The 20,232-nt window shown below is 39.8% G+C and overlaps 1 protein-coding gene across 2 annotated transcripts in view; it reads left to right on the forward strand.

The window, feature by feature from the left end:
- Positions 1 to 20,232, forward strand: part of GARIN2 (golgi associated RAB2 interactor family member 2) — a 36,927-nt gene that overhangs the window by 12,718 nt on the left and 3,977 nt on the right. Inside the window, 4 exon segments of one of the 2 annotated variants that reach the window (NM_001194896.2) lie at positions 517 to 1,069; positions 4,204 to 4,252; positions 4,319 to 4,451; positions 19,041 to 19,067. In NM_001194896.2, coding sequence (NP_001181825.1) covers positions 517 to 1,069; positions 4,204 to 4,252; positions 4,319 to 4,451; positions 19,041 to 19,067 — 762 coding nt within the window. 2 annotated transcript variants of the gene reach the window in all.

The following is a 20,232-nucleotide window of genomic DNA, read 5'->3' on the forward strand; positions in this document are numbered from 1 at the left end:
ATACATCAGAGCCTTAGGTATATGATTAAGATGAGATGGTCCTCAGGAGCCCTTACCCAGACCTATCTGGGAGACAAGTCGGTGTCTTGAGTCTCACTCTTCAAACTACTATAAAATATAAGAAAGAGGCTGGGCATGGTGGCTCACAACTGTAATCCCAGTACTTTTGGAGGCCAAGGCAGGTGAATTGCTTGAGCCCAGGCATTCAAGACCAGCCTGGGCAACGTGGTGAAACCTTGTCTCTACAAAAAAATACAAAAATTAGCCAGGCGTTGGTGGTACATACCTGTTGTGCCAGCTACTTGGGAGGATGAGGTGGGAGGATCACTTAGGCACAGGATGTCAAGGCTGCAGTGAGCCATGATCACACCACAACTGCACTCCAGCCTGGGCAACAGAGTGAGACCTTATCTCAAAACAAACCAACAAACAAACAAACAACTATATATATAAGAAAGGCCTTTTATAAGCCTCCAATCAGGTTTCCAAATGATGTTACCATGTGCTTGTTTGCAGGTTTCTCCCTCTGCAGTTTGTGACTCTTTCTGTGCATGACGCAGAGAACATGCGCCTAAAAGTAAAGCTGGTGAGTGGTCGAGCCTACTACTTACAGCTCTGCACTTCTGCATGTAAACAAGACACCTTGTTTTCTCAATGGGTGGCCCTCATCTCCCTCTTGAATCAGGAGAAAGCGAAAGTTTCCAAAGTGTCAGAGGTTTCAAGTCTCTCAGGAATTACGAATAGCACAGACGTCACAGGCTCCACGGACGTGATGGATATCACAGCGTTCACAGCCATCCTGACCCCGTACATGTACGCAGGTAGAGGCCCTGAACATGTCAGGGACAGCATAGATTTCTCAGAATTCACAGACATCACCGACATCACAGATGTCACAGACCTTCCAGAAAATGAGGTCCCAGAGGTCCCGGATATAAGAATTGTTACAGAAGTCATAGAAGTCAGAGAAGCCACAGAAGTCACAGACAACTCTGATATTACAAACTGCTCGGGAGTCACAGTGGTGTTTGAAAACAATGACTTAATCAGGGCCAAGCAAGAGGAGAAGGTACGTGTCACTGAAGGCTTTCATGTTTTAATAACTGAGAACTAGAGTGATTACCAAGATCACACTTCTTGGTTAGCTGACATTGATTATCAAAATGCTATGGAACCTACCTACTCTGAGTAACCCAATTTTAATAGTGAGATTCGATCTCTGAACCCTGGTGTAAAGGAGTTGTAAGATATCTCCTGAAATAGGCAGTGACAACCGTTAACATAAATCTTAGCCCAGCATCCGAAATGGAAAGAACCTTGGAATCAGAATCAGAACCAAGTTAGACTCTCAACCTGCAGCATATTACTTGTGTGACTTCACCCAAGTCACATAATCCACATGAGCCTCAGTTTCCTCACTTCTAAAATAAGGATATTAATACAATGTAAGGGTTATTTTCTGGTTTAAAAATATATAGCAGTACCCAGTACCTTGAAGGATGGGATGGAATTTCTATGGGTAAACATGAGGATGGAAATAGGATAATAAAAAACAAAACAAAATGAATGGCTTTAGAAAAGGCCAGAGAGTGGAAAAACACAGAGTCATGTCCAAAAATGTTTCATTCAGTTGGGCTAGAGGATAATATATATGGAGAATAGTAGAAAATAGGACTGGAAAGTTGCTTAAAAACCTTGAGAGCCAAATTTAAAGTGAGAACTCTTTGGGCAAACCTTAGTGACCACAGTCTCCTGTGTAAGGGAATGAAGGAGCTGTGTTTTTAAAAGATTAATCTAATGGCAGGATGGATTATAGGTAAAGAGATCTGTTTGAAGACTACTGTTGAAAAACTTCCTCTAGGTCCACAATAGAAAAAAGGCCGGTGCAGTGGCTCACACCTGTAATCTCGGCACTTTGGGAGGCCAAGACAGGTGGATTGCTTGAGCTTGGGAGTTCAAGACCAGCCTAGGAAACATGGCAAAACCCCATCTCTACTAAAAATACAAAAATTAGCTGGGCATGGTGGTGTATGCCTGTAGTACCAGCTGCTAGGGAGGCTGAGGTGGGAGGATTACTTGACCCTTGGAGGTAGAGGGTGCAATAAGCCAAGATCATGCCACTGCTCTCCAGCCTGGGTGACAGAGTCACACCCTGACTCAAAACACACACACACACACACACACACACACACACACACACACACACACACGAAAAGAAAAATGGTAGGGCTAGGCACGGTGGCTCATGTCTATAATCCCAGCACTTTGGGAGACCAAGGCGGGCGGATCACCTGAGGTCAGGAGTTTGAGACCAGTCTGGCCAACATGGCAAAACCCTATCTCTACTAGAAAATAAAAATTAGCTGGTGTGGTAGTGGGCACCTGTAATCCCAGCTACCTGGGAGGCTGAGGCAGGAGAATTGCTTGAACCTGGGAGGTGGAGGTTGCAGTGAGCTGAGATCACGCCATTGCACTCCAGCCTGGGCGACAGAGTAAGACCCTGTCTCAAAAAACAAACAAACAAACAAAAAACCTAATTTTTAATTAGGAAAAATTCAAATAGTTCTACACAATTTTTAATGATAGGAGGAAAATGCTTATAATAAAATGTTAAGTGAAAAAGGTAGGAGACAGAACTTCAAGATGATCTAAGTAGACATAAACAAAATAAATAGAAAGATCAGAGTGAAATGTGCACAGGAGTAGTTGTTTCTGGGCAGTGGCATCATACAAGCAATAATGTATTATTATTAGTAGTAGTAGTAGTAGTAGTAGTATTTTGAGACAGTCTCACTCCATTGCCCAGGCTGGAGTGCAGTGGCAAGATCTCAGCTCACTGCAACCTCCACTTCTCGGGTTCAAGCGATTCTTATGCCTCAGCCTTCCAAGTAGCTGGGATTACAGGTGCCCACCACATGCCCGGTTAATTTTTGTATTTTTAGTAGAGATGGGGTTTCTCCATGTTGCCCAAGCTGGTCTCAAACTCCTGGCCTCAAGTAATCCACCTGCCTTGGCAAGCAATAATATTCTACCTTTAGCTTTATTCATTATAGGATTTTCCAAATATGCTACAATAAATATGTATGACTTTCATTGTCAGGGAAAAGTTTTATCTTTAAGGAAGAAAATTATTACATCATTTTAAAGGAAATGCAGTAGAGGTATATTAGGCCATTCTTGCATTGCTATAAAGAAATATCTGAGGGTGGGCAATTAATAAAGAAAAGAGGGTTAATTGGCTCATGGGTCTGTAGGTGGTAAAGGAAGCACAATGCTGGCATCTACTTCAAGCGAGGGCCTCAGGGAACTTACAGTCGTGCAGAAGAGGAGAGCCAGCACATCACATGGCCAGAGAGAGAGCAAAAGAGAGAGGAAGGAGGTGCCAGGCTCTTTTAAACAACCAAATCTCGCATCAACTCAGAGTGAGAACTCACTCATTACAGTGAGGACAGCACCAAGCCATTCACAAGGGATCTGCCCCCAAGACCTAAACACCTCCCACTAGGCTCACTTCCAGCATTGGAGGTCACATTTCAACATGAGATTTTCAAGTGACAAAACATCCAAACCATATCAAGAAGTAATGGACTAGGCAGGGGCAGTGGAAAGAAGAAGGTGCGGACAGGAAGGACATTAGAAAGCCAGCTTTAGGGCCTGCTGACCAACTGCCTTGAGTCCTGAGTGATTCTGAGCAAATCAGAGAGTGGCTAGGAGAGGTGATACATTAACAGAAACTGGGAAATTAGGAGCAGGGTGGGATTTTAGGGTATTAAGTTTTAGATACAGGTTCTAAGTCTTTTGACAAAAAAAAAAAATCTCTTATATTATGAGCCCCTGGCCCCTGTAACCTATCAGATGCTCTAAGACCAAACTCAGACTGGGGAATCAGTGGCATTTCTGGGAAACATTTATTGTGCTGTAATGAGATGCCAACTGTCTTCTGTGAGGTGACAACACGAGCTTGGGAACATGTTGTGTCAGGCTGCAGTGGGGCAGGCCCTGGCTCCCACACAGCCTGCCGCCAACACACCTGGGGCTCTCCCCATAGTCGTGCCACTCTAAGCCTCTCTCCCTCCTTACTACTCCTCACAGGTGTTAAGTGACGATGAATGAAATGCTGCCTGTATTAGATACTGCTCCACAAACACCTATTACCTGATGCTCTTCTGTTACCTGATTTGCTGCTGCTTTTTATTTTTAAAGGAAAAATTGAAAAACATTCTGAAGCCTGGGTGTCTACAAGATACAAAAAGTAAGAGTGAGTTGAAAGAATCCTCAAAACATGTCACCATCTCAAACATAACACTGACTTTTGAAGGTAAAAGATATTTTCAAACTACCTTGACTCCAGTAGAAAGTGAGGCAAATACATCCAAGGAGATGGAGAATAAGACCTCTGAAGAAAAGACACCTGATTTTCAGAGCACGGCTCTCGAGGCTGAAGAATCCAGGTATGTGAGGCAGGAACATGCCAAAGGAATTCTAAGACATGAAATATTAATAAAGAAGTGTGTGCTTTAGTCTCTTAACTCAGGCATCTGCCACTGAAGATTCTCAGAGACAGATGTAGTATAACTGAATGATGATATAGTCAATTCTGAATGACCCACATTTGGTTCAACCTTGGCTAATTTTTATTTTCCAACTTCTCATGTTTCTCAATTGGCATTCTGGCTGTCTACCTGATGTCAATTGTTGTATGTGCTTCAGGAAATATAACAGAGGCCGGGTGCGGTGGCTCACACCTGTAATCCCAGCACTTTGGGAGGCCGAGGCAGGTGGATCGCCTGAGGTCAGGTGTTCAAGACCAGCCTGGCCAACATGGCAAAACCCCGTCTCTACTAAAAAAATTAGTCCGGCGTGGTAGTGGACATCTGTAATCCCAGCTACTCGGGAGGCTGAGGCACGAGAATTGCTTGAACCCTGGAGGTGGAGGTTGCAGTGAGCTGAGATCGTGCCACTGCACTCCAGCCTGGGCGACAGAGCAACACTCTGTCTCAAAGAAAAAAAGGAAAGAAAATAGAATCACAGTGTTCACATATTTAGGAGTTGGAGTCATATTGACTTTGATAGTGATTATGGGTACTTTTAATTTTATTAAAGGTACATCTCTATACTTCTCTATATTTTCCTCTATACATGTTCTCTATGTATCCCTTATCCTTCTCTACACTTCCAACTAATAACTTTTTTGCTTTTTTCTTTTTTAAAGACTAGTCAAGTGCAGTAATGAGAAAAGGAAAAAGTTAATTCTACTTGTGACAATAAATGCTAAAATCTTACAGTCTTAGCAGGGAAAATACAGCAAGCTTAGTATAAAATTAAGGGAATGGTTAATATTAATCATTATTAAAATATAAAAGAGCAGAAAAGCCGTGATACTATAAATACATTGATAAAGTTTGATATTCTTGATCACAGAAAAGATCCACATAGTAGAGTTTTCCTTTAGCACAATAAAGAATATTTACCACAAACCAGAGCCTATACTTTTTTTTTTTTTTTTTTTTTTTTTTTGAGATGGAGTCTTGCTCTGTCACCCAGGCTGGAGTGCAGTGGCACAATCTCGGCTCACTGCAAGCTCCGCCTCCCAGGTTCACGCCATTCTCCTGCCTCAGCCTCCTGAGTAGCTAGGACTACAGGCGCCCGCCACCACGCCCGGCTAATTTTTTTGTATTTTTAGTAGAGACAAGGTTTCACCGTCTTAGCCAGGATGGTCTCGATCTCCCGACCTCGTGATTCGCCTGCCTCGGCCTCCCAAAGTGCTGGGATTACAGGTGTGAGCCACCGTGCCCGGCCGCCTCTAGTATTTTTAATGAAGAAATTTATAATTGTTCTATTTAGAACTTAGAACACAACATGCTGAAAAGCCCATCTCTACAAAAACTACAAAAATTAGTCAGGAGTGGTGGTGCATTCCTGTAGTCCCAGCTACTCGGGAGGCTGAGGTGGGAGGATGGCTTGAACCCAAGAGGTCAAGGCTGCAGTGAGCCACGATTGTGCCACTGCACTCCAGCCTGGGTGACAGAGTGAGACCCTGTCTCAAACAAAAACAAAACTTAGAACAAATTAGGAGTGTTCCCATTAACATTTCTATGTGATATAAAAGTTTCTAGCAATCTGATAGGACTCAGAAATACAAAGAAAATTATGCATTTTTAAAATCACTCTTTGCAAATGGCAATTCATATTTAGAAAATTTGAGAAACAACAAAAATTTAGTTTCTTTTGGAAGGCTACAGATTATAAGATAAACACAAAAAATAGTTTTAATTTACATGCCAAAAATATACTGAAAAAAGGGTGTATTTTTCAACATCAACAACAAGAACCAAATATTTAGTGAGGCTGATACTCTTATCTATATAAACGGAATTACAAAACTTTAATGGCAGAAATAAAAGACAACTTGAATAAGGACAACTAGATTCTTCTTCTGCATAAGTAGATACAAATACAATACCAATTAACATCTCAATAAGGATATCTCATAGAAATCATAAAATTGTATAGAAAAAAAGGATGTGGAAAAGATAGGGGTAAACATCTCAAGGAAACAGGGTAGGAGGGGAGTGAGGGGTAAAACACTACACATTGACTACAGCGTACAGTGCTTGGGTGATGGGTGCCCCAAAATCTCAAAAATCACCACTAAAGAACTTATTAATGTAACAACAACAACAACAAAAATCAGAAACTGGACTGTTAGGTTCACATTTAAAACTGTTTTAAAAAATTCACTGACACAGATGTTTACCCCTATCTTTTCCACATCCTTTTTTTCTATACAATTTTATGATTTCTATGAGATATCCTATTGAGATGTTAATTGGTATTGTTGAGTGCTTAGCATTACACTAGGTATGACTACCTCCCTGGCTTGGTTGAGGATAAAATGTCAGTCTCCCTGTTCTGTGCCAGTGCTGACAGATACTTAATCATGCATTTGGAGACTGTTGTTTCTGGCTCACCTATTGCAGGCTCTTAGCTGCTTTCTCTGTTTCATTTGTTATGTATTTAATCTTATAAGCTGTCTATCATTGGCTTGTACAGAGGATAAAGCTAAGATGATAGCAGGAGAGTCTCCAGTTCTTTCACTTAAAGTTTCTGTCTACCCAACTGGATAATAAGCACCTTGCAGGCAGGGAGCCTCTTCTTGGTATGGTATCCTTCACACCTCTTAGAACACATGCTGGACACAGAGAAGGGCTCAAAACTGGCCTGGTGAATTAAAAGAACAGTGGTAATATGTTACTATAATTTTAGGAACTATTTTGTACATGGTGAAAATATTTTCATTATAAACTTGGGACTTACAAAGACTGCCTAATATAAAGGAAAGCAGAAATGCTAGGATCATTGTTTTGCATTGTTAAAAAATATTCTATTATGCATTCAAAAAAAGTTTTCCAGTTCCTATACTATTTCTTCTCTCTAATTTAGCATATTTGATTTTCCATAGTAAAAAGTTAAAGAAAAAAACCTCAAGGAAACAATTGGGATGAAAAATGTCTAAGGGCTACTCAGTCCTATAAAATCTTAAGCCATGTTATAATTAAATGGCCATCAGAACTACCAGTGCAAAGTTTCAAATATAGAAATAAAAACATAACCAGGCACAGTGGCTCATGCTTGTAATGCTAGCACTTTGGGAGCCTGAGGTGGGAGGACGATCCTGGGCAACTTACCAAGACTGTGCCTCTACAAAAAAGATTTAGAAGTAGCCAGGTGTGATGGCACATGACTATAGTCTTAGCTACAGGGGAGGCTGAGGCAGGAGGATCTCTTGAGCCCAGGAGTTCAAGGTTACAGTAAGCTATGAACATGTCACTGCACTCCAGCCTGTCTCAAAAAAAAAAAAAAATACAAAAATAGATCCAAACTGATATGAATTCAAAAGAAGCATGGAAAGAGGCTGGGTGCAGTGGCTCACACCTGTAATCCCAGCATTTGGGAGGCTGAGGCAGGTAGATCATGAGGTTAGGAGTTCAAGACCAGCCTAGCCAAGATGGTGAAACCCTGTCTCTACTAAAAACTACAAAAATTAGCCAGAGGTGGTGGCAGGCACCTGTAATCCCAGTTACTCGGCCCAGAAGGCAGAGGTTGCAGTGAGCCGAGATCATGCTACTGCATTCCAGCCTGGGTGACAGTGAAACTCCGTCTCAAAAAAAAAAAAAAAAGCATGGAAAAAGCAAAATTCTAGGAAAATGTTGGTCAAAGATTTATGATGTACCATAAAAAAATTTCAGATAGGAAAAGAGTAAATTATTTTAAAACTATAATGAGCCAGAAGAAAATGGAATGGTATCATTGCCTCATTTACAGAGGAAAGATCATTTATTGTCCACTGATGCAATAAAAGTAATTCAATGGCAGAGTTTGCATCATTCACTCAAAAATATTTATGAGCACTTCCTATGCACTAGGCACTGGGGATACAGCACCAAAAATGATCAAGTCCCTATCTCATGAAGTGTTTTATTCTAGTGGGGGACACAGATAATAAACCAATACAATATGTTATGCCAGCTAGAATGTGCTGTGATGAAAATAAAAAGAGAGAGAGAGAATAGAGAGTGAGAGTGATTAGAAGAGGGTGGAGAGATATTTTATACAGGTGGTCAAGGCCATTTGAGCAGAGACCTGAGCAAGTGTGAACCTCTGGGGGAATAGAGTTCCAAGTTGATTGATTGTGTAACAATTACAAATCTCTGCCAAATAAATCATTTTAAAAAATACATTCATAAATGTATGACAACAGAGTTGCAGGGAAAGCATAATAGACCGGGTGTGGTGGCTCATGCCTGTAGTCCCAGCACTTTGGGATGCCAAGGCGGGTGGATCACGAGGTCAGGAGTTTGAGACCAGCCTGGCCAACATGGTGAAACTCCGTCTCTACTAAAAATACAAAAATTAGCCAGGTGTGGTGGCTGGTGCCTGTAATCCCAGCTACTCGGGAGGCTGAGGCAGGAGAATTGCTTGAACCCAGGAGGGTAAGGTTGAAGTGAGCCGAGATCGCGCCATTGCACTCCAGCCTGGGTAACAAAGCAAGACTCCATCTCGGAAAAAAAAAAAACCAAAAACGAAAAAAGTATAATAGATTACCTTTATATATAAGTAGTTTGTAGGAATTTATAAGGGATCCAATTAACAAACGATTTAAGAACATAAATAGAAAATTTACTCCAGAAGACAACTACTTGAGAAGGAATCAACCTCACTAATAATTAAAGAAATACTAGTTAAGCAATTACCAGTTAGCTTTTCATTAGGTGTCAACAACACTCTTGGTGTCACTATAAATGATTGTCAATTCAATTCACACCCCAAATGTTTGTACTCCTTTACTTATGGTAACATGTCAAAGAAATAATTCAAAGGGGAAAATAACTTATCTGAACATAGCATTTCATATTGAAAACCTGTAAGTAATCCAAATGCTCACTAGTGAGAAAATGGCTAACCAGGAAATAGTATGTCAATTTCGTGAAACAACAGAGCCCCATTAGAAAAAGCCATAGGCAGAATTTCAATGAAAAGAGCTATGGCTGGCATGGTGGCTCCTGCCTATAATCCCAGCACTTTGGGAGGCTGAGTCAGGAGGATTGCTTGAGCCCAGGAGTTCAAAACCCACCTGGGCAACATAGGGAGACCCTGTCTCTATTAAAAAAAAAAAAAAGAAGAAGAAGAAGAAGAAAGAAAAGAGCTACATTAGTAATAAGGAATTATAAGCTGGAAAAGCAAAATTCCAAAAAATGTAAATACAATGGTATTTTATTTCTATAGCCTGGGAAGAAACCACAGTTTGGGCATAGTTGATGATAGAAGGAATAAATATTTGTTGTAGCTACAGATAGATGTTTCTATTAAACTTTCATTATATAATTGATTACACATATAATTTTAAAAGTAAATTGAATCTAGGATGCATTCATTGAGAGACAGTTTAACACAGCCAATACAGAGAACTTTGCCACCGGTCATGGTGGCTCAGACCTGTAATCCCAGCACTTAGGGAGGCTGAGGGAGGCAGATAGCTTAAATCCAGGAGTTAAGCTATCTTAACATGGTGAAACCCTGTCTCTACAAAAATTAGTTGGGTGTGGCAGCATGTGTCTGTAGTCCCAGGTACTCAGGAGGCTGAGGTGGATTGCCTGAACCTGGGAGGTGGAGGTTGCAGTGAGCTGAGATCGCACCACTGCACTCCAGCATGGGTGACAGAATGACACCCTGCCTCAAAAACCAACCAAACAAACAAAAACAGAGAATAAGCTTTGCAGTCAGTCCTCTGGGTTCAAATCCTGGCTTCCCTATCTCATTAGCTCTATGATCTTGGGCAAGTTACTTAACTTCTTCAGGTCTGTTTCCTCATTTGTAAAATGGGAATAATATCTACCATGTAGAATTGCTGTAAGGATTAAATAGCTGATATTAAAACCCTCACAATACCAGGCACATGGTAACTGTTCAAAATACATGTAGGTGTAGATATAGATAAAATATAGGGTGGGAGGAAGGAAGGAAAGAGGGAGGAGGATAGGTTCAAGCAAACTGAACAAAAAACCTAATGTAGATTTGACTCACATTAAATACAGTACAAACATGGTTCTGTACCACACAGGATGTCTAAAGTAATCTTTCCACTATACTACCCAATAAACTGAACCTAGAAAAGAAATGGGGAAAAGAGCACAAAACTGATTAAATATTTTTAGTGTAGTAAAAAAATGGAGGTGATAGGAGAATGTTAATAGGTGACAATGACCATATTCAAATGTATGAGGAAGTTCACAGAAAGCTACATTTAAAAAGTAGATTTAAAGTAAAAATTACTTTAACACAGAGGAAAATTTTATTATTAGGTAATATAGCAACCAATTAAAAAAAATAACCTGGGCACACACGCCTGTAATCCCATCTGAGGAAGCTACAATGGGAGTACCATCCTGGGCAACTTAACAAAACCCTGTCACTAAAACAAAAGTGGGAGGGTCACTTGAGCCCAGGAGTTTGAAGCTGTGGTGAGAATGATCAAGCCATTGCACTCCAGCCCACGTGATGGAGCAAGACACTGACTCTTAAATAAATAAAAAATAAAAATACTTATTTATTATATATTGATAAACAACAGAACAAGTTTCTGTAGGTTCTGTACATTGTGAAGTCTGTCCTTGCAAAATTTCTCAAAAATGAACATTAAATCTTTTGTCCTGGATAGACTTTAAGCATTCTCCTGCCAGGAGTCTAGACCTTTCATGTTTCTTATAATGTAATCTTAACCACTGTGAAGATCTGCTAAAATGAATAATAGAATGCATGCTAAAGTCAAATATAAGTGTGCTCTAGGGAGTTCCTTAGAAGAGTATAATGAAATGAAAACAGTAAACACACTAGGGACTTTGTAAGGTTCTGAGAAGCATAGTGATGAAAGTACACAGAGGGCTTGGGACACATTAGTTGCTCAACAGATGATCATTTTTGTCACTAGTGATCATTATGTCACTAATAATTCATTTTTAACAGTGTAGATTAAAGAAAAAAAATGTATCTTCTTTAAAATGGCTCCTCTCACAAAAAATGTATCATAGGGCCAGGCGCAGTGGCTCACACCTGTAATCCCAGCACTTTGAGAGACTGAAGTGAGCAGATCGCTCAAGTCAAGGAGTTCAAGACCAGCCTGGGCAACATGGCAAAACCCTATCTCTACAAAAAAATACAAAAGTTTAGAAGAGCATGGTGGCATGCGCCTGTAGTCCCAGCTACTAGGGAAGCTGAAGTGGAAGGATCACCTAACCCTGGGGAGGTTGAGGCTGCAGTGAGCCATGAAAGAGCCACTGCACTCCAGCCTGGGTGACAGAGCAAGATCCTATTTCAAAAAATATATATATTTTTTTTAATATTTTTTTTTCACACACACATACATATAAATAAATATATACACAAAAATATCTTATTCAGCTGAGGATTAACTACTCAAAGCTGGTTTTTCTAAAAAGTCTTCTTTCCTAACAAAGTATAGGCCAAGGGAAACAAAGGAATATGGGTGATCGTTAGGAGAGCCACAAACCTTGAAATCAGAGTAGTTTGCTTTAGCTGCTTGAGCACTGCATTTTTCACAATCCCAGAGCCTCTAGATACAAGTGCCAAGACATTCAAAGTGTTAGCTCTTGACGCTCAAGGAAAGCATCATTAACTATCTAAGGTTTCTTTACTGGTTGTTCTCAAAATGAGGACGCCGGACCAGCAGCATCACCTGGGAACTGGTTAAAGAAGTAAATGCTTAGGCCTCACCCCTTCTTACTGAATCATAAGCTTGGGGATGGGGCATAGAATTCTGTGTTTTAATAGACTTCCAAGTGATTCTAATGCATACTCAGGTTTGAGAACCATTTCCTTAGGAGAAACCAGTCGTATCTATCAAGCAAGGATTCCCTCTCTCACAATGGCTTCTCCCAAAGCCCTACAGTCAAACTAAGGATTCTGCTTTTATAGCTGTGGAAAGAACTATAGGCTCACCAGGAATCTTCCAGGGAGCTTTCTTCCAGGACCAGGGGCTCAAAAAGATAAAAAATATGGTTCAATGTGGGAATTGCTGTTATCACCCACAGACATTTTCCTACTTTTACTGAGGGCACAGAAGTCACTGAAATAAATTTCTCCCCAGAACACTGATCTTTTTTTTTTTTTTTTTTTTTTATGATAACCACTAAGCTATTTCAGCATAAGTAAACGATGACAGAAGAGCAACTTGTAAGTCTGATGTGTTAGAAGAGAATGTACAAGGATTAAAAAAACAACAACAACAGGAGAGAGTGAGAGTAAAGTAGGAAGAGAAAAACAGAAACCATTAGTCAGAAATAGGAAAGGGATACAGGAATAGAAGATGCAGAAGGGTATGTGCAGGTGCTGCTCAGTGGAAAACGTACCTTTTACTACAATACATGAGTATGACTTTATTAGAAAAGCGTAAGATTTCTTTTAAAAAATGAGATTAAATGAATCCATCCAACTTAGCAATTTGTCCTAAATAATCATTGATCAGGTCTGGTCACTCTGATGTCTTCCTTATGTTTTGTTTCATTCTTATGTCTCAAATCCAGTGCCCCCAACCCTTGTCTAATACTTCAAAAACATACCACAAATCAAAATCTCACAAAGTTAACTGAATCATTTCAGCTACTTCTTTCCTTGCCCAAAACAAATGCCCTAAACCATTAGATTCGCTTTTAATGCCTTTTAAAAAAATTATGAAAAATAATAAACTTTATTTTTTGCGTGCAGTTTTAGATTTACAAAATAACTGAGCAAATAGTGCACAGAGTTCCACACACACATCCCACTGCGCCCTCCTACCAATCCCCCATGGTATCTTCTATTAACGTCTTAAATGTGGTACATTTGTTATGGTCAATGAACACATATTAATACATTGTTATTAACTATAGTCCATAGTTTACATTACATTAATGTTTACTCCTTGTGTTGGACAGTTCTGTGGGTTTCATTTTGTTGAGGATTTTGTCATCTATATTCATCTGGGATACTAACCTGTAGTCTTCTTTTTTTGTCATGTCCTTGTCTGGTTTTGGTATCAGGGCAATGCTGGCCTCATAGAATGAGTTAATCATGTTTTGTTAATATTTTGGGGTTTTTTTTCAGTCTCCATTTCATTTATTTCTCCTCTGACTTTTATTAGTTCTTTCCATCTACTAATTTTGAGTTTGGATTATTCATGCTTTTCTAGTTCCTCAAGGTGCATCATTAGGTTATTTATTTGACATCTTCCTAGTTTTTTGATGTAGGTATTTATTACTATAAACTTGACTCTTAATACTGCTTTTGCTGTGCCCCTGTAAGTTTTGGTGTATTGTGTTTCTATTTCCATTTGTGTCAGTAAATTTTTAGATAGCATATTTCATTTCTTCCTTTCATTTAGGAGCATGTTGTTTAATTTTTATGTATTGTATACTTTTGAATGTTCCTATTGTTATTGATTTCTAGTTTTATTCCACTGTGATCAGACAAAATACTTGATAAGATTTAAATTTTTAAAAATTTTTGGATAAACTTTTTGAGATTTGTTTTGCGTCCTAACATACAGTCAGTCAATCCTGGAGAACATTCCATATGCTGATGACAAGAATGTGTACTGTGCAGCTGTTGGATGAAATGTTCTATAAATGTCTGTTAAGTCATTTGGTCTGTGATCTAGTTTAAATTCCATGTTTCTTTGATGATTTTCTGTCTAGATGATTTGTCCTAGGCTAAGAGTGGGTGTTGAAGTCCCCAGCTGTTATTGTATTGGAATCTATATTTGCCTTTAGATCTAATGTTGCTTTATAAATCTGGGTGCTCCAGTGTACATGTGTATTTACAATTGTTATGTCTTCATGTTAAATTGATCCCTTTATAACTATAAAATGACTTTCTTCATCTTTTTTTTACAGTTTCTGACTTAAAGTCTGTTTTATCTGATATAAATATGGCTAATCTTGCCTGACTTTGGTTTCCATTTGCATTGAATATCTTGTTTCATTTCTTCACCTTCAGTCTGTATGTATCTTTACAGGTGAAGTAAGTTTCATGTAGGCAGCATATAGTTGGGTCATTTAAAAGAAAAATCCATTCAGCCAGTCTATATCTTTTAAGTAGGGAATTTAATCTATTTACATTTAAGGTTATTAGTGATAGGTGAAGACTTACTCCTGTCAATTTGTTACATGTTTTCTGGTTGTTTTGTATATCATTTGCTCCTTACTTCTTCTCTTATTGTTTATTTTTGCAGTTGAGTGATTTTCTGTAGTGATAAGATTGTATTGCTTTCTCTTTCTCCTTTGTGTATCAGCGCTACCAGGGAGTTTTATAGTTTTGCATGTTTGCATGATGGTGGCTATCATCTTTTCATTTCTATGTATAAGTCCCTTGAGCATTTTTTGTAAGGCCAATCTAGTGATGAATTTCCTTAGTTTTGGTTTATCTGGAAAAGATTTTGATCTTAAGAATTTTCTTAAGATTATTATTTTAAATTCTTTTTCTGACATTTTATATATTTTCTTATTATTGATGTTTGTTACTGGAGAATTATTGTTTTCCTTTGGAAGTGTCATGTATCCTGTGGTCCTATGTTGAGTTCTATGCATCTAATGGAAAAAAATGCCTCTTCCTATTTTATGGAGTAGTGTCACAGGGAAAGACTTATTTGTATGAATGGGTCTTGGGATGTCAGTTCAGTGGGTTGCGTTGGCTTTGGTTCTAAGTGGATGCAATAGTGCAGTCTCCATGTAGTTTCTTCAGCATTTGCAAGTTTCTCAGTGGCCTGGGCTTAGAGAGTTTGTGGCATCAGTGGTGCAGTTTTGCCAGGGTTGGGCTCACCAGGCTGTTTCTCAGATCAGGGACAGACAGGCACATACACACAGTGGGTTGGCCAACCTGGGGTCTGGCTTGCTGGGTTTGGGGCCATGGGCTGTTAATGCAGCCGGGAGCATGATCACACAGTTGTTGTCTGTGAGTAGCAGCCTACAGAAATGTTTCTTAGGCCTGGTGTTTCTCAGAGTTATGCACCAGGGATGTGGGTGCACAGCTGCTTGGGTGCAGGTGATCTGCGGGCATGTTTACAGGGGATGGCCCACATAGCCATTTCTCAAATCTGGAACACTAGTGCAAGTCTGCTTGGCTGACTCAGGGACATGCCCACTGGGGACAGCCTGTGGGCTGTTTCTGAGGCCTGATATGTGGATACAGGGCTGCTTGGCAGCCTGGGGCATGTCCACCTGGGGGACTTATGGGGCTGTTTCTCTGGTCCAGGATAGGGGTTCTTGCCTGTTTGGCTGGTCTGAGGGCATGCCTGTCAGAAGCAACCTGCAGGACTGTGTCTCGGGCCCTGATTTTGGGTGCAGGGTCATTGGGCAGGCCAGGAACATATCTGTAGGGGATGGAGGCACTGTGGAATTGTTTCTTCATGTCCTAAGCACAGGCACACAGCCGTTCTGCTTGCCCAGGGGTATATCAGTTGTTTAGAGGTTCAGGGGTCTCTCTCACTTGAGGGTATGTATGCAGCAGTTTGGCTGGCTCAAGGGTGGGTTTTCCATGGTAAGACTGTCATACTCTCCTTCTGGCTATAAGTGCAGCAGTGAGGGTTGGTTTCCCTGCTATGTGAGACCAAAGCCACAGCAGATCCTGGCCCAGGTTCTGCACAGGTGGTGTTGTGGTGTTCAGCCGCCACTGTGGGCTTCGTGGAATGGAGTTGGAGCCTTAGGGCTGGAGAGATGCAGTGGCTAGTGGCCCCACAGAGCAGGTTACTCTCCAGAGGTGGCTCTGATCTCAAGCAGCAGCTTGGCTCACAGGTGGTGATTGGGGAGTAGGAAGTGCATACCTTGTGCTCTTAACCTGGGGCAATGTAGCTGTGTGAATTCCTAGCAACTCCCAAAACTAGGCTCAGGGCTTGTGAGGACTGTGGGATGCTCCTGTTGTAAGGACTGTAGGTGTTTTTGGTAGCAATGGGGGCTGGTGGGGCTCTTCTGCTTACCTTTTCCCTGCAATGGGAAGTCTCCCCTGACTCTGGGCAGATCTAGGCCACATGGGTGATATAGGTGCCTCCACACTGTCCTCCTGGACTTTCCATCACCACAGACATGTCTCTGTTCCCCAGCTGTCCTCCAGTGACCTTCCTTTGACACTGCAGTCATATCTTAGCAGTTTATTCATTGCTCTGGTCCTTTCTTGTGGGGGAAGGATGAATGCCAGGGGTCTCTAGTCAGCAATCTTGCTGACATTCACTCTCTGAGAATTTTTCTATACTACCCCTTAATTGCTTTTTAAAATATTAAAAATTATAAGAATAACTTTAATTGTTAGGATGAAAAAGGCTCAGCAGGTACTGTTTCATTAGTCTCACTGTTATGATCACTATTAGAAATGATGAAAAAATGAATCCCTAAATAGCAAAAATCACGGAATTTTAAAGATATAAAAGATCTTGAGAATTAACAAATCTCAAATTAGTCAAGGTCTCACCCCTCCCTTCTCAGCTCCCTACGCCATTTATCAGCTGACTCTACTGGAAAGAAATAAATAGATGAAGAAAAACAAAACAAAACAAATTTTGGTTACAAGTAATCCTCTTAAGCCCAATTTAATAAAGCATGGATTTCTTTTTTATTGCCTATTTGCATCAGGAACATAATTACTAGCTAGAGTCTAATTTGAGAATGTTAATTATGAATGAAAGATGTAATATTTTAAGAACAGAATGGAATTCACTACTGCTGTATTGCAGAGACATTAGTAAGATTTAATCATGCTAGTGAGGCTGAAAAATAAGTTATATATATTATTTTTCTTTTCCAAAACCATGGATTTCAGTGACACTTTATAACTGTGTACTTTGGAACACTGATAAAAAATTAAGCTGGGTGCAACAGCTCATGCCTGTAATCCCAATACTTTGAGAGGCCCAGGCGGGAGGATCACTTGGGCTCAGGAGCTCAAGACAACCCCGGGCAATATGGCAAGACCCTGTCCCTACAAAAAAGAAAAAATTTTCTGGGCATGGTAGTGAACACCTGAGGTCCCAGTTACTCAGGAGGCTGAGGCAAGGGGATTGCTTGAGCTGGGAGGTCAAGGCTGCAAAGAGCCATGGTAGAGCCACTGCACTCTAGCCTGGCTAACAGAGGGAGACCTCGTCTCAGGAAAAAAAAAAAAGTAAACAATGATCTTGTTGAATATTCTGCCCTCATATTTACTAGTCTTTAAAATTTAAATTGAGCATCTTAAATCTAGATGAGTGAAAAATGTTGGAGACTTAAACTTATCTATATTGTCACTTTAGGTCCTTTAGAAATGAAGAATTTACTTTATAAAGTATTTATATTTTTTCTCATATCTTGACAGTAGTCCTACCATGGCTCTTTCCTTTGTTTTAAAGAGGATAGTGGCAGGCTTTATTTTAATTTGCATCTATTCTTCAAAGTACATTTACTTGATATTTCTCAGTCTCTTGAAAATTTTTATCATTAAGCTTAACCTTCATTTAAGTCACCAGATCCATTTGATAAAGACTATATGAATATTTATTTGCGAACTGTATAGAAAATTACTGTTTTAACATTTACTTTCTGAAAGAACCATTGTAGAACTTGAACTGGGTGTATTTGCCAGACCCCTTAAAATGGATCACAATTATGTCTTTGCATGTTTATTTTATAGGATAATAGCTAAGACAATTTTTCTTCCTAAACTATTTGTTTTATTCAATATTTCCAAAATATTTATTGAAAATGTCAAGAAATAAGAATTTGGTGAAAATTATGTGACTTAAGTTTATGTTTTAGTATGCCAATGAGGTTAAGGAAATAAGTATTTTAATTATTATCAATTTTAAAAATTAGGAGCACAGAAAATAAGCTTCTTTATCCAAAGACATTTCTTAAAGTGAAATCTTCTAAAAAACTGCTAGCCTCCTCTTTTATCCAACAAACCATAAGAAATGTTATTAAATGTAAATAAGGTACATTATTTGCCTGCAAGATTCCCAAGCGTGGCCACCCCTAGTAAGGCCACAGACTTGGTGGTAAAGAAGTTACCATTAGTTGGTGATTTCTCCTAACCATCCATTTCAGAATTTATCCCCAGGTCTCTTTGAAACCCAATATTCCCAACATAATTGACCTTATTTACGCGGCTTAGCAGCAGCAGCTAACTTCTCTCAGCCTGTTAAGGGAAGGACAAGGAGGCAGCAGTGTTGGGGATGCCAGCAGCCTATGGAGTGACTGGAATAGACATAATAAGAATAGATTACATATTATTACGTACAATAAATTTTTACGGCTTTTACAGATTGAATAGCCCATATGTTGCAGAAATTTAGGTAATTTTAGTCTCATATGTTCTATAATCAGCAATGGCCTAGGCTTGCTAAACATGTTTCATTACCACCCACAAAGCATTTACAGAATGACTGGTTATTTTATATCTAGTAAATCTTGTCTAAATATTTGTGGTTATGCTGGCAAATTTTTGAAATGTGCTATTTATTTTTACAGGAGCTTGAGAACTGAATCAAACACTTCAGGTATGGAACAAATGCCACTACATATTTTACTGTGATCCCTGGTATCCAGTAGTCATCTCTGGTTCCTCCAAGAGTAGGGTGGTTAAGAGCAAAGGAATTCAGCTAGACTTTTGGATGCCTTTCCTTTCTTCACGATGCTCCATTCTGAGAATCCTACACTGAAGAAACTCTTTCTCAAAGCTGATCCTCAGGCTATCTTCCAAGTGGAAAACATTATGGTACTTTACTACTTCACTTTTCTTTTTCTGCACTAGTTTAGTTTCCCAGTTCCCTGGATCTAAATCATCAGGCATAAACCACGCCAAGCCTAGTTCTGCAGACAGCATGCAAACTACAGCAATCATAGGACCTGTCATCCTTGCTGATATGTAACGGGAACGGTCCACAACTAACTTTTTGGTAAATGTAAAATTATCCAGCTCCTCTTTTTTCCTCCTACATCTTTAGCCTTTCCCAGGTGATACTATTTAATGTTTTTGTTTGTTTGTTGTTTTTTTGTGAGGCGTAGTCTTGCTCTGTCACCCAGGCTGGAGTGCAGTGGTGTGATCTTTGCTTACTGCAACCACTCTGCCTTTCGGGTTCAAGTGATTCTCCTGCCTCAGCCTCCTGAGTAGCTGGGATTACAGGCATTCGCCACCACGCCTGACTAAATTTTGTATTTTTCACTATGTTGGCCAGGCTGTTCTCAAACTCCTGATGTCCAGTGATCTGCCCGCCTGGGCCTCCCAAAGTGCTGGGATTATATGAGTGAGCCACCACTCTGGGCCTATTTAATGTTTGGGTTTTATTTGGCGGTGGGGAGTCATGTTTTTTCTTTATATATTGCCATGTTCTAAGAATCTTTAGCCTGTAATGAACTTTTAATGTGGAGGTTTTCTTATAGGCACCTCTTATAGTTTGTCTTATAGGCAAATCTCTCTCTTTGCTGAGTGCTAAAACAGCTCTAAGTTACTTTCAAACCTGGGAGACAGCCCAAGCCTCAGCTTCAGTCATGCACATAAAAGAACACTATGGAAGGAACATTTAGAACATTTAACTTGGCATAAGTGAAGAAAAAAAAAATACTACTTCAAAAAGCAAGAATACTTGAAGGCAGTTTTAGTCACACATACAAGAGTCAGTCCCACAAAAAAAAGCAAATTATTATAGGATAGGATTTTACA

The sequence above is a fragment of the Macaca mulatta genome, chromosome 7 (assembly GCF_049350105.2).
Source record: "Macaca mulatta isolate MMU2019108-1 chromosome 7, T2T-MMU8v2.0, whole genome shotgun sequence".
NCBI lineage: Eukaryota > Metazoa > Chordata > Mammalia > Primates > Cercopithecidae > Macaca > Macaca mulatta.